We start from the raw sequence: 19,775 nt of genomic DNA on the forward strand, positions 1-19,775 counted from the left end.
ATAAAGAAAGAAGAATAAAGAACTAGACTCGGAATTTGTCAACACTGACAAATTAGGTGATCCGATCTATTTGGAAATCAATGATTTGAGTCCTGATCCCAATAGGCATGACCATACAGGTTTCATCTGTGTTGAGAGGACATTGGCCATGTGATGTTTGGAGTCTCATTTAGAAAAGGGAGTCAGACCTGCCATCTTTGGTACCGAATTCCGTATGCACTAACGAAGATACAGAATGAAGTATATTTGACCTTTGACCCCATTTTGCACACCAAAGATGGCATCTGAGCAAAAAGTAGTTATTTTGTGAAATGATTCTTGTAAAATGGTCCTTGCGTGTGCAAAATATGGGAAAGATAGGACAAGTATTCACCAAGATACAGGATGAAACATTTATGACCTTTGACCCTAATTTACATACCCAAGATGGTGTCCGATCAAGTAGTTATTTTATGAAATAATGTACGTGACATGAACTAAACATGTGCAAAATATGGGGGTAATAGAGGCTGTTTTTCTTGAGTTATTGCAAAGAAAGTTGCAGAAAGAAAGAAATATCTCAATACATCGAAGATAAGCTTTAATTTCAACCAAGTTTTTTAGCATGATCCAGACATTGTATGAAAAAACAAAAGGCACGTAACGATAGCGCAAAGTCTCAGCTACAACATATTAAAATCTGGGAGATATTCACCGAAGGGTAAGTGAGCTAGTGCTCGATAAAGACGATCATGTCAACTTTCACATCTAGAAAAATTCCCTCCCATAGAGATAACACGTCATAACGAAGATACAGAAAAAAGTACATATGACCTTTGACCCCACTTTGCACAGACAAGATGGCATCTGAGCAAAAAGTGGTTATTTTGTGAAATGATCCTTGTAACATGGTCTTTACGTGTGCAAAATATGGGAAAGAAAGGACATGTATTTATTAAGATACAGGATGAAATATTTGTGACCTCTGACCCTAATTTACATACCCAAGATGGTGTCCGATCAAGTAGTTGTTATTTTATCAAATAATGTACGTAACATGAACTAAACATGTGCAAAATATGGGGGTGATAGGGGCTGTCTTTCTTGAGTTATTGCAAAGAAAGTTGCAGAAAGGAAGAAATATCTCAATACATCGAAGATAAGCTTTAATTTCAACCAAATTTTTTGACGTGATGCCGACATCGTATGAAAAAACAAAGGGCACACTTAAGATAGCCCAAAGTCTCAGCTACAACATACTAAAATTTGGGAGAAATTCACCGAAGCATAAGTGAGATAGTGCTCGATGAAGATAGTCATGTCAATTTTCATTTCCAGAAAAACTGCACTCCCATAGAGATAACACGTAAACTGGTCAAATTTGACAAGATTACTTTGAATCCATTTTTACGATGTGATGCCGTCATCCAATCAAAATGCTGTTATTATATCAATGAAAAAGCATTTAATAAGCTACAACATACTGAAATTTGTGTGAAAATTGGCAAAGGATAAGTGAGATACGCTCGAGTGAACTTGAAATTTGATGACGTCATTTTGAAAATTTACTTTTTTTACTTTATTAAGAAATTTGATATCTTTTAATCATCTTTTCAGTATCGCCAACCCATGAAATGATATGTACAACTCATCAGCTTTCAAAATATGTAAAGAAAATGGGGGGTCACCGTCCATCCTGACGAGTAAAATCGGATTTAAAATTGGCGGTTTTTTGGCATAGTTGCACTGTATATCGCCATTGACGCGCGCGCGGAATTTCAACTTTGACGGGCCCGTATGACGTCATATTGAGTCGGATTGACTTGAAACTTGGTAGAAACATTCCTTGACATTTCAGACATCCGATCCGTGTGAAAAAATGGGAAATTTCTATTGCATATGAGCTGTGCGTGCGTATATGTCCGCGCGCGTACGCGTCCGTCCAATTTTTTCAATTTTTCAAAAAATGCTCCAAATGGTCTGAAACGTGTGCAAAAAAAATTTGAGCTCGATTTGAGCATACAAATATTTCAACGCGCGCGTACGCGCACTTTTTAATAATAAATGTGAATTTTGATAATATGAGTAGAATGCGCTTGACTTGAAATATATGTGACGTAAATTTCATTGAAAAATTCCATTCCAATAATGAGATATGAATGAAAATGTGTTTTCATATAATGACGTCATAGTGACGTCACGGTCGACTGATCACTATGATTTTACTTGCGCTGTCGTCTTTGCGACATGATACATATATGGTATAAGTTTGACATTGAGAGGCAGTGCACTTTCTGAGCTAACCTCTGCACAAATTTTGTCCAGAAATAAAGAAGACTAGACCCGGAATTTGTCAAGACTGACAAATTAGGTGATCCGATTTTTTTTTTAATCAATGATTCGAGTCCTGATCACAATAGGCATGACCATAAGGTTTCATCCTTGTTTAGAGACATTGGCCGTGTGATATTTGGATTCTCATTTAGAAAAGGGAGTGAGACCTGCCATCTTTGGTACCGAATTCCGTATACACTAACGGAAATACAGAATGAAGTATATTTGACCTTTGACCTCACTTTGCTCACCCAAAATGGAGTCTAAGCAAAAAGTGATTATTTTATGAAATGATTCTTGTAACATGGTCTTTGCGTGTGCAAAATATGGGAAAGATAGGACATGTATTCACCAAGATACTGGATGAAACATTTATGACCTTTGACCCTAATTTACATACCCAAGATGGTGTCCGATCAAGTAGTTGTTATTTTATGAAATAATGTACGTGACATGTACGAAACATGTGCAAAATATGGGATTGATAGCCATTGTTGTTGTTCATCTATTGCACAGAAAGTAGAAAGAAAGAAAAATAAAGAAAAAACTAGAGATTGTAATTTGTCATCACTGACAAATTAAGGTGATCCGATTTTTTTTTTATCAATGATTCGAGTCCTTATTGCAATAGGCATGACCATACAAGTTCCATCTGTGTTTAGAGACATTGGCCGTGTGATGTTTGCATTCTCATTTAGCAAAGGGAGTCATATCTGCCATGTTTGGTACCAAATTCTGCATACACTATAACGAAGAAACAGCAACAAGTACATATGAACTTTGACCCACCTTTGCACTTCCAAGATTGCATCTGATGAAATAGTGGTTATTTTGTGAAATGATTCTCGCGACATCGTCTATACGTGTGAAAAATATGGGAAAGATAGGACAGGTATTCACCAAGATACAAGATGAAACATTTATGACCTTTGACCCTAATTTACATATCCAAGATGTTGTCCGATGTAGTAGTTGTTATTTCATTAAAAAAATGTACGTGACATGAACTAAACATGTGCAAAATATGGGGGTGACAGGGCGTGTTTTTCTTGAGTTATTGCAAAGAAAGTTGCAGAAAGAAATATCTCAATACATAGAAGATAAGCGTTAATTTCAACCAAGTTTTTTTATCGTAATGCCGACAACGTATGAAAAAACGAAGGGCACATTAACGGTAGCGTAAAGTCTCAGCTACAACATATTAAAATCTGGGAGAAATTCACCGAAGGGTAAGTGAGCTAGTGCTCGATAAAGACAATCATGTCAATTTTCACATTAAAAAAATTCCCTCCCATAGAGATAACACGTCATAACGAAGATACAAAAAGAAGTACATATGACCTTTGACCTCAATTTGCAAAGACAAGATGGCATCTGAGTAAAAAGTAGTTATTTTGTGAAATGATCCTTGTAATATGGTCTTTGCGTGTGCAAAATATGGGAAAGATAGAACATGTATTCACTAAGATACAGGATGAAACACTTATGACCTTTGACCCTAATTTACATACCCAAGATGGTGTCTGATCAAGTAGTTGTTACTTTATGAAATAATTTACGTGACATGAACTTAACATGTCCAAAATATGGAAGTGATAGAGGCCGTTTTTCTTGAGTTATTGCAAAGAAAGTTGCAGAAAGAAAGAAATATCTCAGTACATCGAAGATAAGCTTGAATTTCAACCAAAATTTTTGACGTGATCCCGACAGCGTATGAAAAAATGAAGGGGACACTCACGGTAGCGTAAAGTCTCAGCTACAACATATTAAAATTTGGGAGAAATTTACCGAAGGGGAAATGAGCTAGTGCTCGATAAAGATAGTCATGTCAATTTTCATTTCCAGAAAAACTGCACTCCCATAGAGATAACACGTAAACTGGTCAAATTTGACAAGATTACTTTCAATCCATTTTTACGAGGTGATACCGTTATCCAATCAAAACTTTGCAATTTTATGTTTGTAAGAACATTAAATAAGCTACAACATACTGAAATCTAGGTGAAAATTGACAAAGGACTAGTGAGGTATGCTCGAATAAACTTGAAATTTGATGACGTCATTTTGAAAATTCACTTTTTTTACTTTATTAAGAAATTTGATATCTTTTGATCATTTTGTCAGCATCACCACCCCATGAAATGACATGTAAAGCTAATCAGCTTTTAAAATATGTAAAAAAAATGGGGGGTCACCGTCCACCCTGACGAGTAAAATCGGATTTAAAATTGGCAGTTTTTTGGCATAGTTGCACTGTATATCGCCATTGACGCGCGCGCGGAATTTCAACTTTGACGGGCCCGTATGATGTCATATTGAGTCGGATTGACTTGAAACTTGGTAGAAATTTTCCTTGACATTTCAGACATCCGATCAAAGTAAAAAAACTGGAAATTTCAATTGCATATGAGCTGGGCGTGCGTATATGCGCGCGCGCGTACGCGTCCGTCCGATTTTTTCAATTTTTCAAAAAATGCTCCAAATGGTCTGAAACGTGTGCAAAAAAATTTTGAGCCTGATTGGAGCATACAAATATTTTAACGCGCGCGTACGCCCACGTTTTAAGAGAAAATATGAATTTTGAGAACATAAGTAGAATGCGCATAACTTGAAATATATGTGACGTAAATTTCATTGAAAAATTCTTTTCCATTAATGAGATATGATTGAGAATGTGTTTCCATATAATGACGTCATAGTGACGTCACGGTCCACTGATCACAATGATACATTAGATGTGTCGTCTTTGGGACATGATGCATACATGGTATAATTTTGAAATTGATAGGCAGCGGACTTTCTGAGCTAACCTCTGCACAACTTTTGCGGAGAAATAAAGAAATTGTAATTTGTCATCACTGACAAATTAAGGTGATCCGATCTTTTTTTTAATCAATGATTCAAGTCCTGATCGCAATAGGCATGACCATGCAGGTTTCATCTGTGGTCAGAGACATTGGCCGTGTGATGTTTGGATTCTCATTTAGAAAAGGGAGTCATATCTGCTATCTTTGGTACCAAATCTGTATACACTATAACGAAGATACAACAACAAGTACATATGACCTTTGACCCCACTTTGCACAACCTAGATGGCATCTGAGCAAAAAGTGGTTATTTTGTGAAATGATTCTTGTAACATGATCTTTGCGTGTGCAAAATATGGGAAAGATAAGACATGTATTCACCAAGATACAGGATGAAACATTTGTGACCTTTGACCCTAATTTACATACCCAAGATGTTGTCCGATCAAGTAGTTGTTATTTTATGAAATAATGTACGTGACATGAACTAAACATATGCAAAATATGGGAGTGATAGGGGCTGTTTTTCTTGAGTTATTGCAAAGAAAGTTGCAGAAACATAGAAATATCTCAATACATCGAAGATAAGCTTTAATTTCAACCAAGTTTTTTAACATGATTCCGACATTGTATGAAGAAAGGAAGGCACACATTCGATAGCGCACAGTCTCAGCTACAACATATTAAAATCGAGGAGAAATTCACCGAAGGGTAAGTGAGCTAGTGCTCGATAAAGACAATCATGTCAATTTTCACATTTAAAAAAATTCCCTCCCATAGAGATACCACGTCATAACGAAGATAAAGAAAGAAGTACATATGACCTTTGACCCAACTTTGCATAGACAAGATGGCATCTGAGCAAGAAGTAGTTATTTTGTGAAATGATCCTTGTAACATGGTCTTTACGTGTGCAAAATATGGGAGAGATAGAACATGTATTCACTTAGATACAGGATGAACCATTTATGACCTTTGACCCTAATTTACATACCCAAGATGGCGTCTTATCAAGTAGTTGTTATTTTATCAAATAATGTACGTGACATGAACTAAACATGTGCAAAATATGGTGGTGATAGGGCTGTTTTTCTTGTGTTACTGCAAAGAAAGTTGCAGAAAGAAAGATATATCTCAATACATCGAAGTTAAGCTTTCAGTTTAACCAAGTTTTTAACGTGATTCCGACATCGTGTGGAAAAACGAAGGACGCTCATATGATAGCGCAAAGCCTCAGCTACAACATATCAATATTTGAGAGAAATTCACTGAGGGTAAGTTAGCCAGTGCTCGATAAAGTCAATCATGTCAACTTTCACATCCAGAAATATTCCCTCCCGTATGTACGTCATAACGAAGATACCTGTATTAGAAAGAAGTACACCACCTTTGAACCCACTTTGCACAGACAAGATGGCATCTGAGCAAAAAGTGGTTATTATGTGAAATGATTCTGGTAACATGGTCTTTGCGTGTGTGAAATATGAGGAAGGTTGGTCATGTATTTCTCAAGATGGAGGATGAAACATCTATCACCTTTAACCCTAATTTATACATACCGAAAAATGGCAGATATGACTCCTTTTTCTAAATGAGAATCCAAGCATCACACGGCCAATGTCTCTAAACACATTTGAAACCTGCATGGTCATCCTATTGTGATCAGGAATCTAAGCATTGATTAAAAAAAAATCGGAACACCTTAATTTGTCAGTCATGACAAATTACAATCTCTATCGTTTTGTGAAACGATTCTTGGGCATTGTCTACACGTGTGCGAAATATGTGGAAGATAGGACAGGTGTTCACCAAGATGCAGGATGAAACATTTATGACGTTTGTCTCTACTTTACATACCCAAGATGTGTCCGATCAAGAAGTTGTTATGTTATAAAATAATGTACATGTCATGAAGTAAACATGTTCAAAATATGGTTGTGATAGGGGCCTTTTTTTGTTTTTGCAAAGGAAGTTGCAGAAAGAAAGAAATATCTCAGTACATCGAAGATAAGCTTTAATTTCAACCAAGTTTTCAAACGTGATCACAACATTGCATGAAAAAACGAAGGGCACACATTCGATAGCGCAAAGCCTCAACGCTAGTTATACGCTATCGTATGAGCGTCCTTGGTTTTTCCACACGATGTCGGAATCACGTTAAAAACTTGGTTAAACTGAAAGCTTAACTTCGATGTATTGAGATATATCTTTCTTTTTTTTCACCAGTCTTGTGTCCATATGTATATCGTGTATATATTGTATATTTCTGTACATTTTTTTTTCTTTTCATCAATCGCTTTTCATTCTTATTTGTTGTTGTTGTTGTTATAGTTGTTTGTACACTTTTCAGAGTTATTTGCAATTATTATTTATTGATGATATAATGTGCTATATGTTTTCATTGGACTCCGATACCCAGAGTTTGGGTTGTGAGTAAATAAACTTTCAAACTTTCAAACTATATGTGAAGACAAAGTTGTGCGTAACTTGTTTCATAAAGCTGTTAATACGAGCGACTGGTGATCTTCTTCTTCTTCTTCTTCTTCTTCTTCTGATTAAGTCTGCCTTTTTCTATAGTCTGAAGATTCTTGCAGACTGGTGCTATTTACATTATAATACAATTTATTTACAGATATTTACAAGCACATATAGTTGACGAAAAAACTAGCCACTGTGATCAACCGGTAGACGGTTTCGAAATGATCCCACAGATCAGTTCTGGATTGCTATAGTTATCAGAATTTCAATAATTCAGCACAAGAACTGGGGGCCGTTTCATGAAACTTTTTGTCAGTGATTTACTCTGACAACTGTTAAAAGCTACTGAAATCCTTGCGTCTGACTGGCTGATAGCAAATTCGTTGATGAAACGCCCCCCCCCCCCCCCCCCAAGCTTTATGAAACACCCTTGACTTCTCGGGCGTGTGCGCTGGGCTTTCCATGGTAGTACAAATCGCGTCTCGCGGTGCTCCCTCCATGATCCACACAGTGCATGCATGCGTGGAGTGTGCGTACCAAAGAGTATAGAAGCCAAAGAGATTCTAGAACCTCTTTGATAGAAGCGCACGCGTGCGCTTCTATGCTCTCCACACGCACGCAGTACCTTACCACGCATAGTACGGGGTTAGTGCAAGTGCTAGTACGTGGAGATGGTGTCTGTCAAACATTACGTGAGCGACAGCAGAGCGCAGCACAACCACAGGCTCATAAACAAATGCGACCTTTGCTGGAGACTGACGGTTTGAATAGTTTGGAGTTCGAGTACCAGGTGGGTATTAGTCTGTAAACGCAGGCATGCCTAAACACAGATATTTTGGTTTTTAGCCGAACAAAAAATGTGTAGTCGTGGTGCTGTTACTTTTAGTGTTAGTGACTAGACTATAAACGTTAGAGTCTATCAATCAGTATCATGTGTTCAGTAGTGTCTGGCCTCATCATGCCCATCGTATCCACCACTGCTCAGGCCCTATGCGTGTACTAAGCTGTTGAGTGTTGTAGTGCGTACAGTGTGTGTCAGGAGTATCAGGAAGTTGCGTAGTTTTTAACGTTAGACCGCGTTTTTTCCTGAATGGACAAGGTGTGAGCCATATCATGATTTGCTATGTAATTACTAGGAAGTAAGTTCCAAAGAACCTTCGTTAAGAGTTGACGTTGGCTAAGAGGGCTTACCGATGGGGCTTACTCCCGTGGTTCGCTTGTGGGCGAGATCACAGGCGAGATGCGGACGCCATATGTGCTTTAATGCGTAGCTAACACCACGACCAGTAGAGGGCGTATTTCACAGTGCTATTTGTAGGGGTGATTCCTGTCCCCCTTTCATTTCACCTTTTTTTTAGGGGGCATGCTGGGGAAGAAATATAACGTTACTTAGCCTGGACCTTGTTTTGTCATACAAAAGTATCTTTCCTGTTTAATCATGAAATGTAATTGAAGAAAAGTCATTTATTTTCCAATATGCAGTCCCACAATTACACATCAAAAGCTTGACTGTGAGCTAATTGCACTGAGTTACTGACCGTGTTATAACAATAGGGTTTCCCTGTATATGTATGCACAGTGAAAAATTTGTTTTTAATGAAGATTATAAATTTAAAAGATGGTTCTCCTTTGTTAAAAGAGTTGTTTAGATTGCAGGAACAGTAAAATAATTTTACAAAAATTTGTATAAAAAATTTGGGCGTTGTGCGTCATATTCCTCTCAAGCATGTATTTTCAGAATGTGTGTACCTTAGTCTCTCCTTAACACAAGGTCCTCAGGACCAGAAAGATGTGCTTGTTATAATGAAACCTTGTTATATCAGGGTTACAAAAATAATACAATACAAATGAAAATTACAATCTAGGACCACAAAAAATTACCTTGTTATAGTGAACTTCGTTTCATCAGTGCTAATTTTAGAGAGTACACTGTAGAGGTATTGTAATATTTGTGTTCTTCCTTTCTTTTCTTTCTGCAGGTACTGGTTGCCTTGGAAGGAGATTTGTGTTGGTCTTTGTTGAATGTACGTTTGTGTTTGTGTTTGTTATTTGTTGAATCATCTTCATCCTGCATTTCATCTCATACCATTTCACCTTCATCCTTGAATATTCACTGAATATTCACTGAGATTACATCTGGAAATTCATCCTGGAATTCACGAACTCATCCCTGAAATATCTGAAATATACATGAAATACCTGAACTTTACCTGAAATACCTTAACTTGAACTTGAAGAAAGCTGAGAACAGAAAACTTCTGAGTGCATGAGAATAAGACAGTATCAGAAGGAGAGAAAGTTTCAGAATCAGAGGCAGAAAGAGTCAAAGAGAAAAAGAGTGAAATCAAAGAGAGGAAGAGTGAGAGTTGACAAAAAAGAGTAAAAATTAAGCAGAATAACAGAGTTTTAAGGAGTGTTTGAATGAGAGAGTTCATTCTTTAAAAGGATAGTTAAAAACTGTGGAAAGAGAATTGTAGAGAAGGCGAGAAGTTTGCTGAAAACTTGAAAACAGAAACAGTTAATTTGAGAAAAGGTGTTTAAGAGTCCAGAATACACTGAAAGATTATTAAAGAGTGCCGTCTTAAGACAAAAGCATTATAGTGTCGTAAACGTAATTAGGGTAGACAATATTTGCACCTTCAAGGACTATTTGATATTTGATATATTCTGCATTGAGAGTTGCTGCAAATAATTCAACTACAGTTGAAAAGAGTTAATAGCTAGGAGTTGAAATTCTGAAGGAATTGTTAAAAGTGTGAGAAAAAATTTATGAGGTGAGGCGAGAAGTATACAAAAAATTTCATGTAAAAATATTTTTTGGTATCTTGAGTCTTGAATTTTCGTTATTTGTTAATAGGATAAAAGAATAATTGAAGAGCGCCATCTTCAGATAAAAGCATTCTAGTCATAGTAAACGAAGGGAGAGACATTAATATTGCACCTTCAAGGGCTATTTATGATTATTGGGCTGTGAAAACAAAAGCACAAATAGTAAAAGATATACCTTAATTGCAAAAGGAGTCATCTCAAAACAGAAACATTACTGTTTCTTTAAGTCAGTGAAAACAAAGAATAATTGGTGAAATTGAAATTTTTGTTGCAAAAAGCCCTACCCTAAGAGAAAAACATAAGGGAGACTGATTATTGTGCATGCAGTTAAGGCAAAAGCATAATTGGTAAAATTGAAACCTTTATTGCAAAGAGCATAATCTTGAGATAAAGGCATAGTTTGGTCAAATTAAATGTTAGAGAATTGAAGCTGAAATTTCTGTTAAAAGTATAGTGATTCAAAGAATATAACTGTGTTGATTGAACAGTTGGTTGATATACATTTATTTAGTAATAGGTATTATACTTCCAAAGATTCGAAAGCCCTGTAGTTTGACAATGGAAGCAAGTGAATTCAAGATTGTTATTGGTGATATCCTAGATATCCTCCATAGTTGTGACTTGATGAGAAATGTAGAGGTCAGTGAATGTGATGCATGTTGCAGTGTGATCAATGAAAATGAAAGCAGAGTACCATGTGAGGATTGTGGCAAGCAGTTTCATGTGATGTGTACAGGAGCTATTTCTCATGAGGCTAGAATGTGTGATGCAAGGTTGATTTGGATATGTTCAGCATGTGGAAGCAATAATATTGCCCATCGCATCTTTGACAAAATTGGCATTCCCTGTCATTTCAATAGATACGAGCTTCTTGAAGACCTTGGTGATGACGATTTTCATGTTGACGTTTCACTTTCATCATGCAAGAGCAATCAGAGAAAGAAACCAACGAAGAGGCTGAAAAAGAGGTATGTGAGAAGAAAGAACAAACGTGGTGTTCTAGAAATGACAAATGTGTGTGTGGAAGAAAGAGCAAATTGTGACAGAGATGAATCAGATTCGACATTCACTACAAATCTCACTAGGAGGCAATTTCAACCATTAGAAACTGCAGTTGATGATGGTTGGACAACTGTGAAATCAAGGAAGACAAAAATGATTGAGAAGGCTAAACTGACAACATCCCAAACAATGACTGACAATCCTAAGACCAAGACCAGTAACAAGAGCTCAGTGAGATCAGTAAATGGTGTGATTCTCCAACCTGGTGTGACCTACATTGGCAAAGCAATGAAAGCCTACTATCTTGAAAAACAGAGAAGAGTCAAGACCAGCAAAGGCAAAAAATCGAAAGTAGAAACAAGGCAAGAAGAACATGGTGAACTCGTGAAGCGAAATATGAATGCAAACTTGGACACAGAACGAAATGATAGTCTGCAGGTGTATGCTGAATCTGTGTTGAATGTATATTCAAAGTGTGTTCAGTCACCTCATGTTATGGCAAAATACTCTGAGCAAATCTATGCAAAAACGCAGAGAAGTTGGGCTGATGTGGCTAAAAGCACTCCGAATATGACTAATGAATGTTTCATACTGAATGGTGATCAGGCTACATGTGTCTCTGTCCTTTCCACAGACATTGAAAAAGAAGTTTGGGATGTAAACAGGTTCTATGGAGGTGGAAATGCACGGCAACCAAGAAAGAAAGGTCGTTTCACGAAGATCCGCAACAAACAAAGTGTGCCACCGATGAAAAATGCCGACTCACAGGTGCATAATAATGAAAAGATGAAACATGACATTCCTGAAGGAGAAATTGCAGCAAAGAATGAAAAGATGTGTAAGAATGAAATATCTGACCATGAGGACAGTAATTCCACAAGTAGAGATAACACAGGCTCGAATGATATGTCCAAAGTGAAATGTGACAGAATCCACAATGTGCATGAAGTAAACCAATGTTACAGTGAAACAAAAGGTGTTGAAGGTGACGGTCAAACATCAGTGAGGGAATTGTTCTCTATGAATTCTACTACAAATGTAAATGTTCACTCTCCATGTCACAGACCTGTTTCAGGTACACAAAACATGTGTGTTCAAGTTTGTAATGAATCAATATTCCTGCCTGAACATGAAAAAACTACTAATCCATCTGATTGCATAGTAACGAATGATGATTCTGCCAAAAGTGTTGACCACCATTATTCATATGATGTTCAGGAATCGACAGTACTTATATTAGATGATGAACCAGCTGCAAGTGATTTAGAGACTGAAGAACGTGTCTGTAAGCCTGTTTCACTCTCAAGTTCTGAATGTGGTAGAAGGCAATCATATCCTTTGACCAAAACAATCGCACGAGGAAATTTTAATCAAGGTGATCAACGATTTGGTTATACTGCTGGCAAACAATGTGCATGTAATTCCCTTGTGGCAGTTCTCTACACCCAAACAAAGAATGGAATCGAAATGAGACCTCGTGATCTTGATCAGATTCTGACACTCGGGAATGAGTTGTATTATTACATAAAGAAGGATTCACCATTGAATGAAGAGCTTGTAATGATAGATGAATTACCCAAGGAACTTCATATTCTGGATGAAAACTTTCAAATAACATATGCTGAATCAAAATATGGAGTGTTGGATGGAAATCAAAACAATTTGTCAAATTTTGGTGCTTTGTCTTTGAGCCAAGCATTAGAACAAGAACTGTTGAGATATGATGCATGTCTTATGAATTTTGCTGAGAGTACATTTGCAATCATTAGACATGACAAGGGTTATTATGTATTTGATTCTCATTCCAGAAGTCGTGATGGATACTTGGTGCAAGATGGATGCAGTGTCTTGATTAGCATTTCATCATGGCAAGGTGTACAGGTACACTGTTTGAATTTGGCTAAATCAATGGCGTGTGATTTAAGTACTACTCAGTTTGAACTCACTGGTCTGGCATTAGAATCAAATTCTAAGAAAAATGCATTGACAACAAGTGGCTCCAAGAGATCAAATTCAGTAAAAACTGCACGTAAGAATACAAATGATCAAAACAGCAACATTTCAAAACATTGTGATCATGTTAAAGGAATTAACAGTGATATGTCTAAGGCTCAAAATGAAACAAAGAAAAATAGAATAAATGTAAATAGTGATGACTATGGAAATAAGAATGAAGTTGAATTTGTTTCAGTTGAGAAGACAACAGAAAGAAGAGATCGAAATTTCAAATTTGTTCCCATTACGTACGTAGACAAGCAATGTTTATGCAATAAATTAAATGTCAGTTACAGTGGTTGTTCCAGTGAATCAGTGGACAATGGGAATGAAAGTTTGTGTATAAGGAAACCTGTAAATATCAAGAGAGTTATGGGTGATGGCAACTGCTTTTACAGAAGTATTGCTCATGTAGTTACTGGCAGTGAAGGAAACCATTTTATGCTCAGGAAATTCAATGTGGCACATTTACTGGAAACAGGTGATTTATTTAAAAATGTAATAGACACAGTGAAATATCAGAATGTCAGGGAATTTGTTCTTCAAGAGAAATTGATGGATTTAGGAACATGGGCTGGTCACACTGATATTAGTTCAATGGCACATATGCTAGATCGTGATATATATGTGTATGATGATCGAACAGAAAATTGGCAAATACTGTCTGCTAGGAAACCTGGATACTACAACAAAGTAACAACTGAGAGAGGCATATATGTTCTGTTCACTGGAGGCAATCATTTTGACGCAGTGGAAAGTGTAACTACTGTTCAGTCTAGTACTTTGGATGAGAAATTACCTGTGTTTCATGTGAATTCAGATGCAGGTGTAGAAAATAAGGAAAGCCATGATTTATCAGCTAAGATTACTAAAACCCAAACATTAAAAAAATGCAGTGTTAAAATGAGGAGAATGACATCAGAACAAACTATGGTATCAAACCTGCAAGAGACACAAATCCCATTACAAAATACACACGAACAGACTGTAAATGTCCACATTGATGCATCTGAGGTGAAACAAGTGGGTGAAATAAAAAATATTTATCTCAAGTACAGTCCTGTGAATAAATCTGATAGAGAAAAGTTTTGTTGCAAATTAGGAATAAAGGTTAATGATAAATATAGCAGTACTGATAGGTCAAAAGATATGGTAGAAAACGATGATATTACTGTCCTGTCACAACCATTGACTATCTATAGAGTTACTGGTGATGGAAATTGCTTTTACAGAGCTATATCATATGTCACATGTGGCAAGGAAGATTCACACCGTGATGTTCGAAAAGCAATAGTTATGCATATTTTGCAAAACAAGGGAGATTATGTAAGTCTTTTAAGATCAGGGTACACAGATGTTGTAAAGTACATTGCAAAGGAAAGAGTATTCAACAACGGCACATGGGCTACGGAATTGGAAATAATGGCCTTATCAAATTTACTAGATACCGATATTTATGTGTATGAAGATAATGGTTCAAAATGGAAATTATTTGGTGCAAGCAAAGTTCAGTTTGGAATTGCTACATCACAAAGAGGTATTTACTTGCAACACACAAATGGCAATCATTACGATGTCATAGAATCTGTATGTCCAACGATCCAAACATCAAGTTCATGTCAAAAGCTGCCAAGATCACAAAATATTACTGATATGGAAACACCTGTGACAAGAAAAAGAAAACCCACAACAAAGAGGAAAGTTACAAAACAAGTCAATGATTGTCAAATCAATGTGTTGAACAATGAAGTTTTAGTTGATGACATTGAATGTGCAGTTAAAATGAGTAGGCGTACTGAAAAATCTGAGGAAGTTAAAACTACTAGGCAATGTACAAAAAGGAAGAAACAAAGAAAAAAAAGTAATGCTAATCTTACCAGGCAAAAAAATAGAGATCGAATGAGAGCACAGAGAGAAAAGAAGAAAAATGAGCAAAGGCAGTTAGAAATAGCATTTTTGTCAGATGATCAGCTTTTTCTATCCCGCAAACTAAAAAAGGCGGCTGCAAAGAAAGTAAAATATCAAACAGATGAACCTTACAGGTTAGAAAAGAGAAAAGAAATGAAGGAGAGACAAAGAAACAGGTACTTGTTCGATCCTACTTACAGAGAAAACGTCAAGAGAGCAATGAGCACAAAGATGAGAGCTAGGTATCGACGCAATGCTTTATTAAGAGAAAAAATCAGGAAAAGGATGAGAACAAAGAGGAAAGCAAAATATCAAAACAATGCTTCATTTCGAGAAAAGATCAAGAAAAGGGTGAGGACAAAGAGGAAAGCTAAATATCAAAATGATGCTTCATTTCGAGAAAAAATTAAGAAAAGGATGAGAACAAAGATGAAAGCCAAGTATCAAAACAATGCTTCATTCAGAGAAAGGCTGAAGACAATGAGGAAAGTAAACTATGGATGCAATGTTCTACATAGAGAAAGACTAAAGAAAATGAGGAAAGCTAGATATCAAAACAATGCTTTATTCAGAGAGAGGCTTAAGAAAATGAGGAAAGCTAGATATCAAAACAATGCTTTATTCAGAGAGAGGCTTAAGAAAATTATGAGAAAAGTTTCAAAAATTAAGTACAAGACAAATTTTTCGCACAGACAGCAGGTTGTGATGAAAAATGTGAAACGAAAAAAGCAAGAAAAAATGAATATGAGAAGTTGTGACCATGTTTTGAAAAAGTTTAGGGAAATTGTTTCACATGGCCCTGAATATGTGTGTTGCGTATGTTTGAAATTATTATTCAAGAATCAAGTATTGAAGTGCACAAAAGCAAAATATGACGATTCAAAATGCTTAAAGGAGGAGTATTTACATACATGCAATGATGACTGTGATACTGACTGTCAAATAGTAAAGTCATCAAGAAATTTTTTGTGGATTTGTTACACTTGCCACAGGAAATTATTAGCTGGTAATATGCCCGCTGAAGCTAGCCGAAATAATTTAGAGTTACATGCTATTCCAGCAGAACTTGGAAATCTGAATCAGTTGGAAACACATTTGATTGCACTAAACATTCCATTTATGAAAATTTTGAATTTGCCTAAAGGAGGACAATATGGAGTGCATGGCCCAACAGTTTGTGTACCTTCACGTACAGATGAAACAGTAAAGATCTTACCTCGACCAGAGACTGATGATCAATTAATTCGCGTAAAGCTTAAGAGGAAACTGTCTTATAAAGGACATTATGAGTATCAGTTTGTCAAGAAAAACAATGTCCTAGCTGCATTGGAATATTTGAAAAAAAGTAATAAGTGGTATTCTGATATTGTTATAGATAATGAATGGAGCTCTGATTTATCAGAAAAAAATAATCAAACAGCTTGTGATAAACTATTTGATTCAAGTGAAACTAATGATGATGATGATGATATAGAGGATGATCAAGATGGACGATTACAAGGCATTCAGTTGGACACATGTTTGCAGAAGGTTGATATGAGACAAGAAGTGCTTGATCAGTTTTTTGATGATATTATATGCTGTGCACCTTGTGAAAAGAATAGTCCTGTATCGCTGTTGATGGATAAGAGTAATGAGGCAAAATGTTTTCCTACTCTGTTTCCAACAGGCCAGCCAACATTTCATGATATCAGGTACATTGAAGTAACACTTGGTCGCTATTTACATAATCGTTTGATGCATGTAGACAACAGATTTGCAAAAAATACAGAATATATCTTCTATGCTCAGTGTATTTATGAACTGCAACAAATACTTTCTAATGTTTCTATAGCTGTGAGAAAAAGCTCAGAGAAAATAGATAATTCCGTATCCATGCGATGTTCAGATCTAAAGGATGCAAGAAAACTTCGTGAGATTCTGGATTCGAATAAAGGATATAAATTTTTGAAACAAATACGAGGAACACCTCCATACTGGCAATCCACACAGAAAGATGTGTTAGCAATGGTTAGACAACTTGGAAAGCCTACATGGTTTGCATCATTTTCCTCAGCTGAAATGAGATGGCCTGAAGTTATTGATACATTGCTAAATCAACAAGGTGATAGAAGAAAAGCAAATGATCTGGATTGGACAGATAAGTGTAATTTATTAAAGTCAAATCCAGTGACTGTAGCTCGTATGTTTGATAAACGCTTTCATGCATTTTTGAACAAAGTGATTCTTTCTGAGGCAGAACCTATTGGCAAGATAATTGACTACTTCTACAGGATTGAATTTCAACAGAGAGGATCTCCACATACACACTGTTTATTTTGGGTTGAAAATGCTCCTAATTTGGGTGTCGAAAAAGATGAAACTGTCATAGATTTTGTTGATAAGTACATTTCATGCAACCTTCCATGTGAGGATAAAGATGAAGAACTGTATGAAATAGTGAAGAATGTTCAGTTTCACTCAAAGAAACACTCAAAATCATGCAAGAAAAAGGGGACCTCCTGTAGATTTAATTTTCCAAGACCACCTTCTGAGAAAACATTTGTTGTGAAGCCTGATGATAATCCAGAAGTTACAGATGAAGCTCAAGATATTCTGTCTGCAGTAAAGAATTCATCATGTGTGGAAGGCAAATATGATAATGCTAGACAGCTCTTTGAAGTTCTTGGCGTCTGTCAAAAGGAATTTGAAGATGCCTATAATGCTGTAGCTACAAAAGAAGATATCGTCATGAGAAGAGATCCAAAAGACATATGGGTGAATCAATACAATCCATTCTTACTCAGAGCTTGGAATGCCAATATGGATTTGCAGTACATAACAAATGAGTATGCCTGCATTGTTTACGTTGTGTCATACATGTCAAAAGCAGAAAGGGAAATGAGTTTGCTCTTGAAAAATGCAGAAAGTGAAATGAAAGAGGGCAATGAAGATGCTCGAAAGAGTATGAAAGAAATAGGACATGTGTATATGCAAAACCGTGAAGTTTCAGCCCAAGAAAGTGTGTATCGTGTTTGTAGCCTGAGATTGAAAGAGTGCTCGAGAAAAGTAGAGTTTATACCTGTTGGACCAAACCCTGTGAGAATGAGTTTACCACTGAGTGTTATTCAAAACAGACGAGACGATGATGATAGGAGTCCATGGATGCCAAACAGAATTGATAAATATAAAGCCCGACCCGATGGTTTTGAATTTGAAAATATGTGTTTAGCCACATTTTGTTCAAAGTATAGACTACTCAGTGAATCTGATATAAAGGGTAAGAAACAGAAGCAGAATGTGTTTAAATTGAGAGATCAGCTGGGGTATGTACAAAAACGAACAAGAACCAATGATGCTGTAGTGAGATATCCTCGTTTTTCACCAACTGTAACCCCAGAAAAATATTATCAGAGTATACTGCAACTATTTTTGCCATTTCGTACTGATAAACAGTTAAAACCTGACCAATTTTTGACATATCAGGAATTTTATCAAAATGGATCTGTACAAATGTTTAATAAGAATCTGGAAAGTGTCAAAAGTATTGTCAATGAAAATCTCACGCAGTATGAGAAAAATGCTGATACAATTGATCAGGCTCAAGAACATCTTGAGAAATTTGGTCCACAAGAAGATGCGTGGGGTTTACTCTGTCCAGAAACAGAAATTGAAAGACACGAAACCGCTAAAATCCATGTAGAAGTTGAAGATGCTGACAATGAGTTTAAAATCCCAGATCTTGAGTCTAAATCTCAGGAGAAAGAGTCATATGGCTTAGAATTTCGATCATGTAGCATTTCGAGAGAAGACAGTAATGTCTTATTAAGAACTTTAAATAGCAAGCAGCAAAAAGTGTTCTACAAAATACGACAATGGTGTCTTGACAGAGTTAATGGGAAAGAACCTACGCCATTTCAGATATTTGTGACAGGTGGTGCTGGAACAGGAAAAAGTCATCTAGTGAAATGCATATGTAATGAAGGGACAAGAATTCTTAGCAAAATGATGCATAATCCAGATGATTTTTCAATTATGAAAGTAGCTCCAACTGGAATTGCAGCCTACAATATTGATGGTAGTACTATTCATAATGCTCTGTCCATACCCATTTCTGCTTCATTACCTTATCAACCCCTTGGAGAAGAAAAGATAAGTCATTTACGTAATCAGCTGGGTCAATTACAGATACTAATAATTGATGAAATATCCATGGTTGATCAGAAGCTGTTGTGGTATATACATGGACGTTTAAGGCAAATAAAGCAGACACGTGATGATGCTCCATTTGGAAAGGTTTCAGTTATTGCAGTTGGAGATTTTTATCAGTTACCCCCAGTAAAAGGTGCTCCTTTGTATAAAGATACATTGCAAAGTTCTTTATGGACGGACAATTTCTCTATGATTAACTTGGATGAAATAATGAGACAAAAGGATGATGCAGAGTTTGCCGTTCTTTTGAAC

The 19,775-nt window shown here is 36.3% G+C and overlaps 1 protein-coding gene across 1 annotated transcript in view; it reads left to right on the forward strand.

Moving 5' to 3' along the window:
- Window positions 1-10,985: 10,985 nt before the first annotated feature.
- LOC140244359 (uncharacterized) overlaps window positions 10,986-19,775 on the forward strand; it is a 39,155-nt gene continuing 30,365 nt past the window's right edge. Inside the window, exon 1 of the mRNA XM_072324000.1 lies at window positions 10,986-12,197. Coding sequence (XP_072180101.1) covers window positions 10,986-12,197 — 1,212 coding nt within the window. The remainder of the gene's footprint in view (window positions 12,198-19,775) is intronic.

This window comes from Diadema setosum, chromosome 21 (assembly GCF_964275005.1).
Source record: "Diadema setosum chromosome 21, eeDiaSeto1, whole genome shotgun sequence".
Classification (NCBI taxonomy): Eukaryota; Metazoa; Echinodermata; class Echinoidea; order Diadematoida; family Diadematidae; genus Diadema; species Diadema setosum.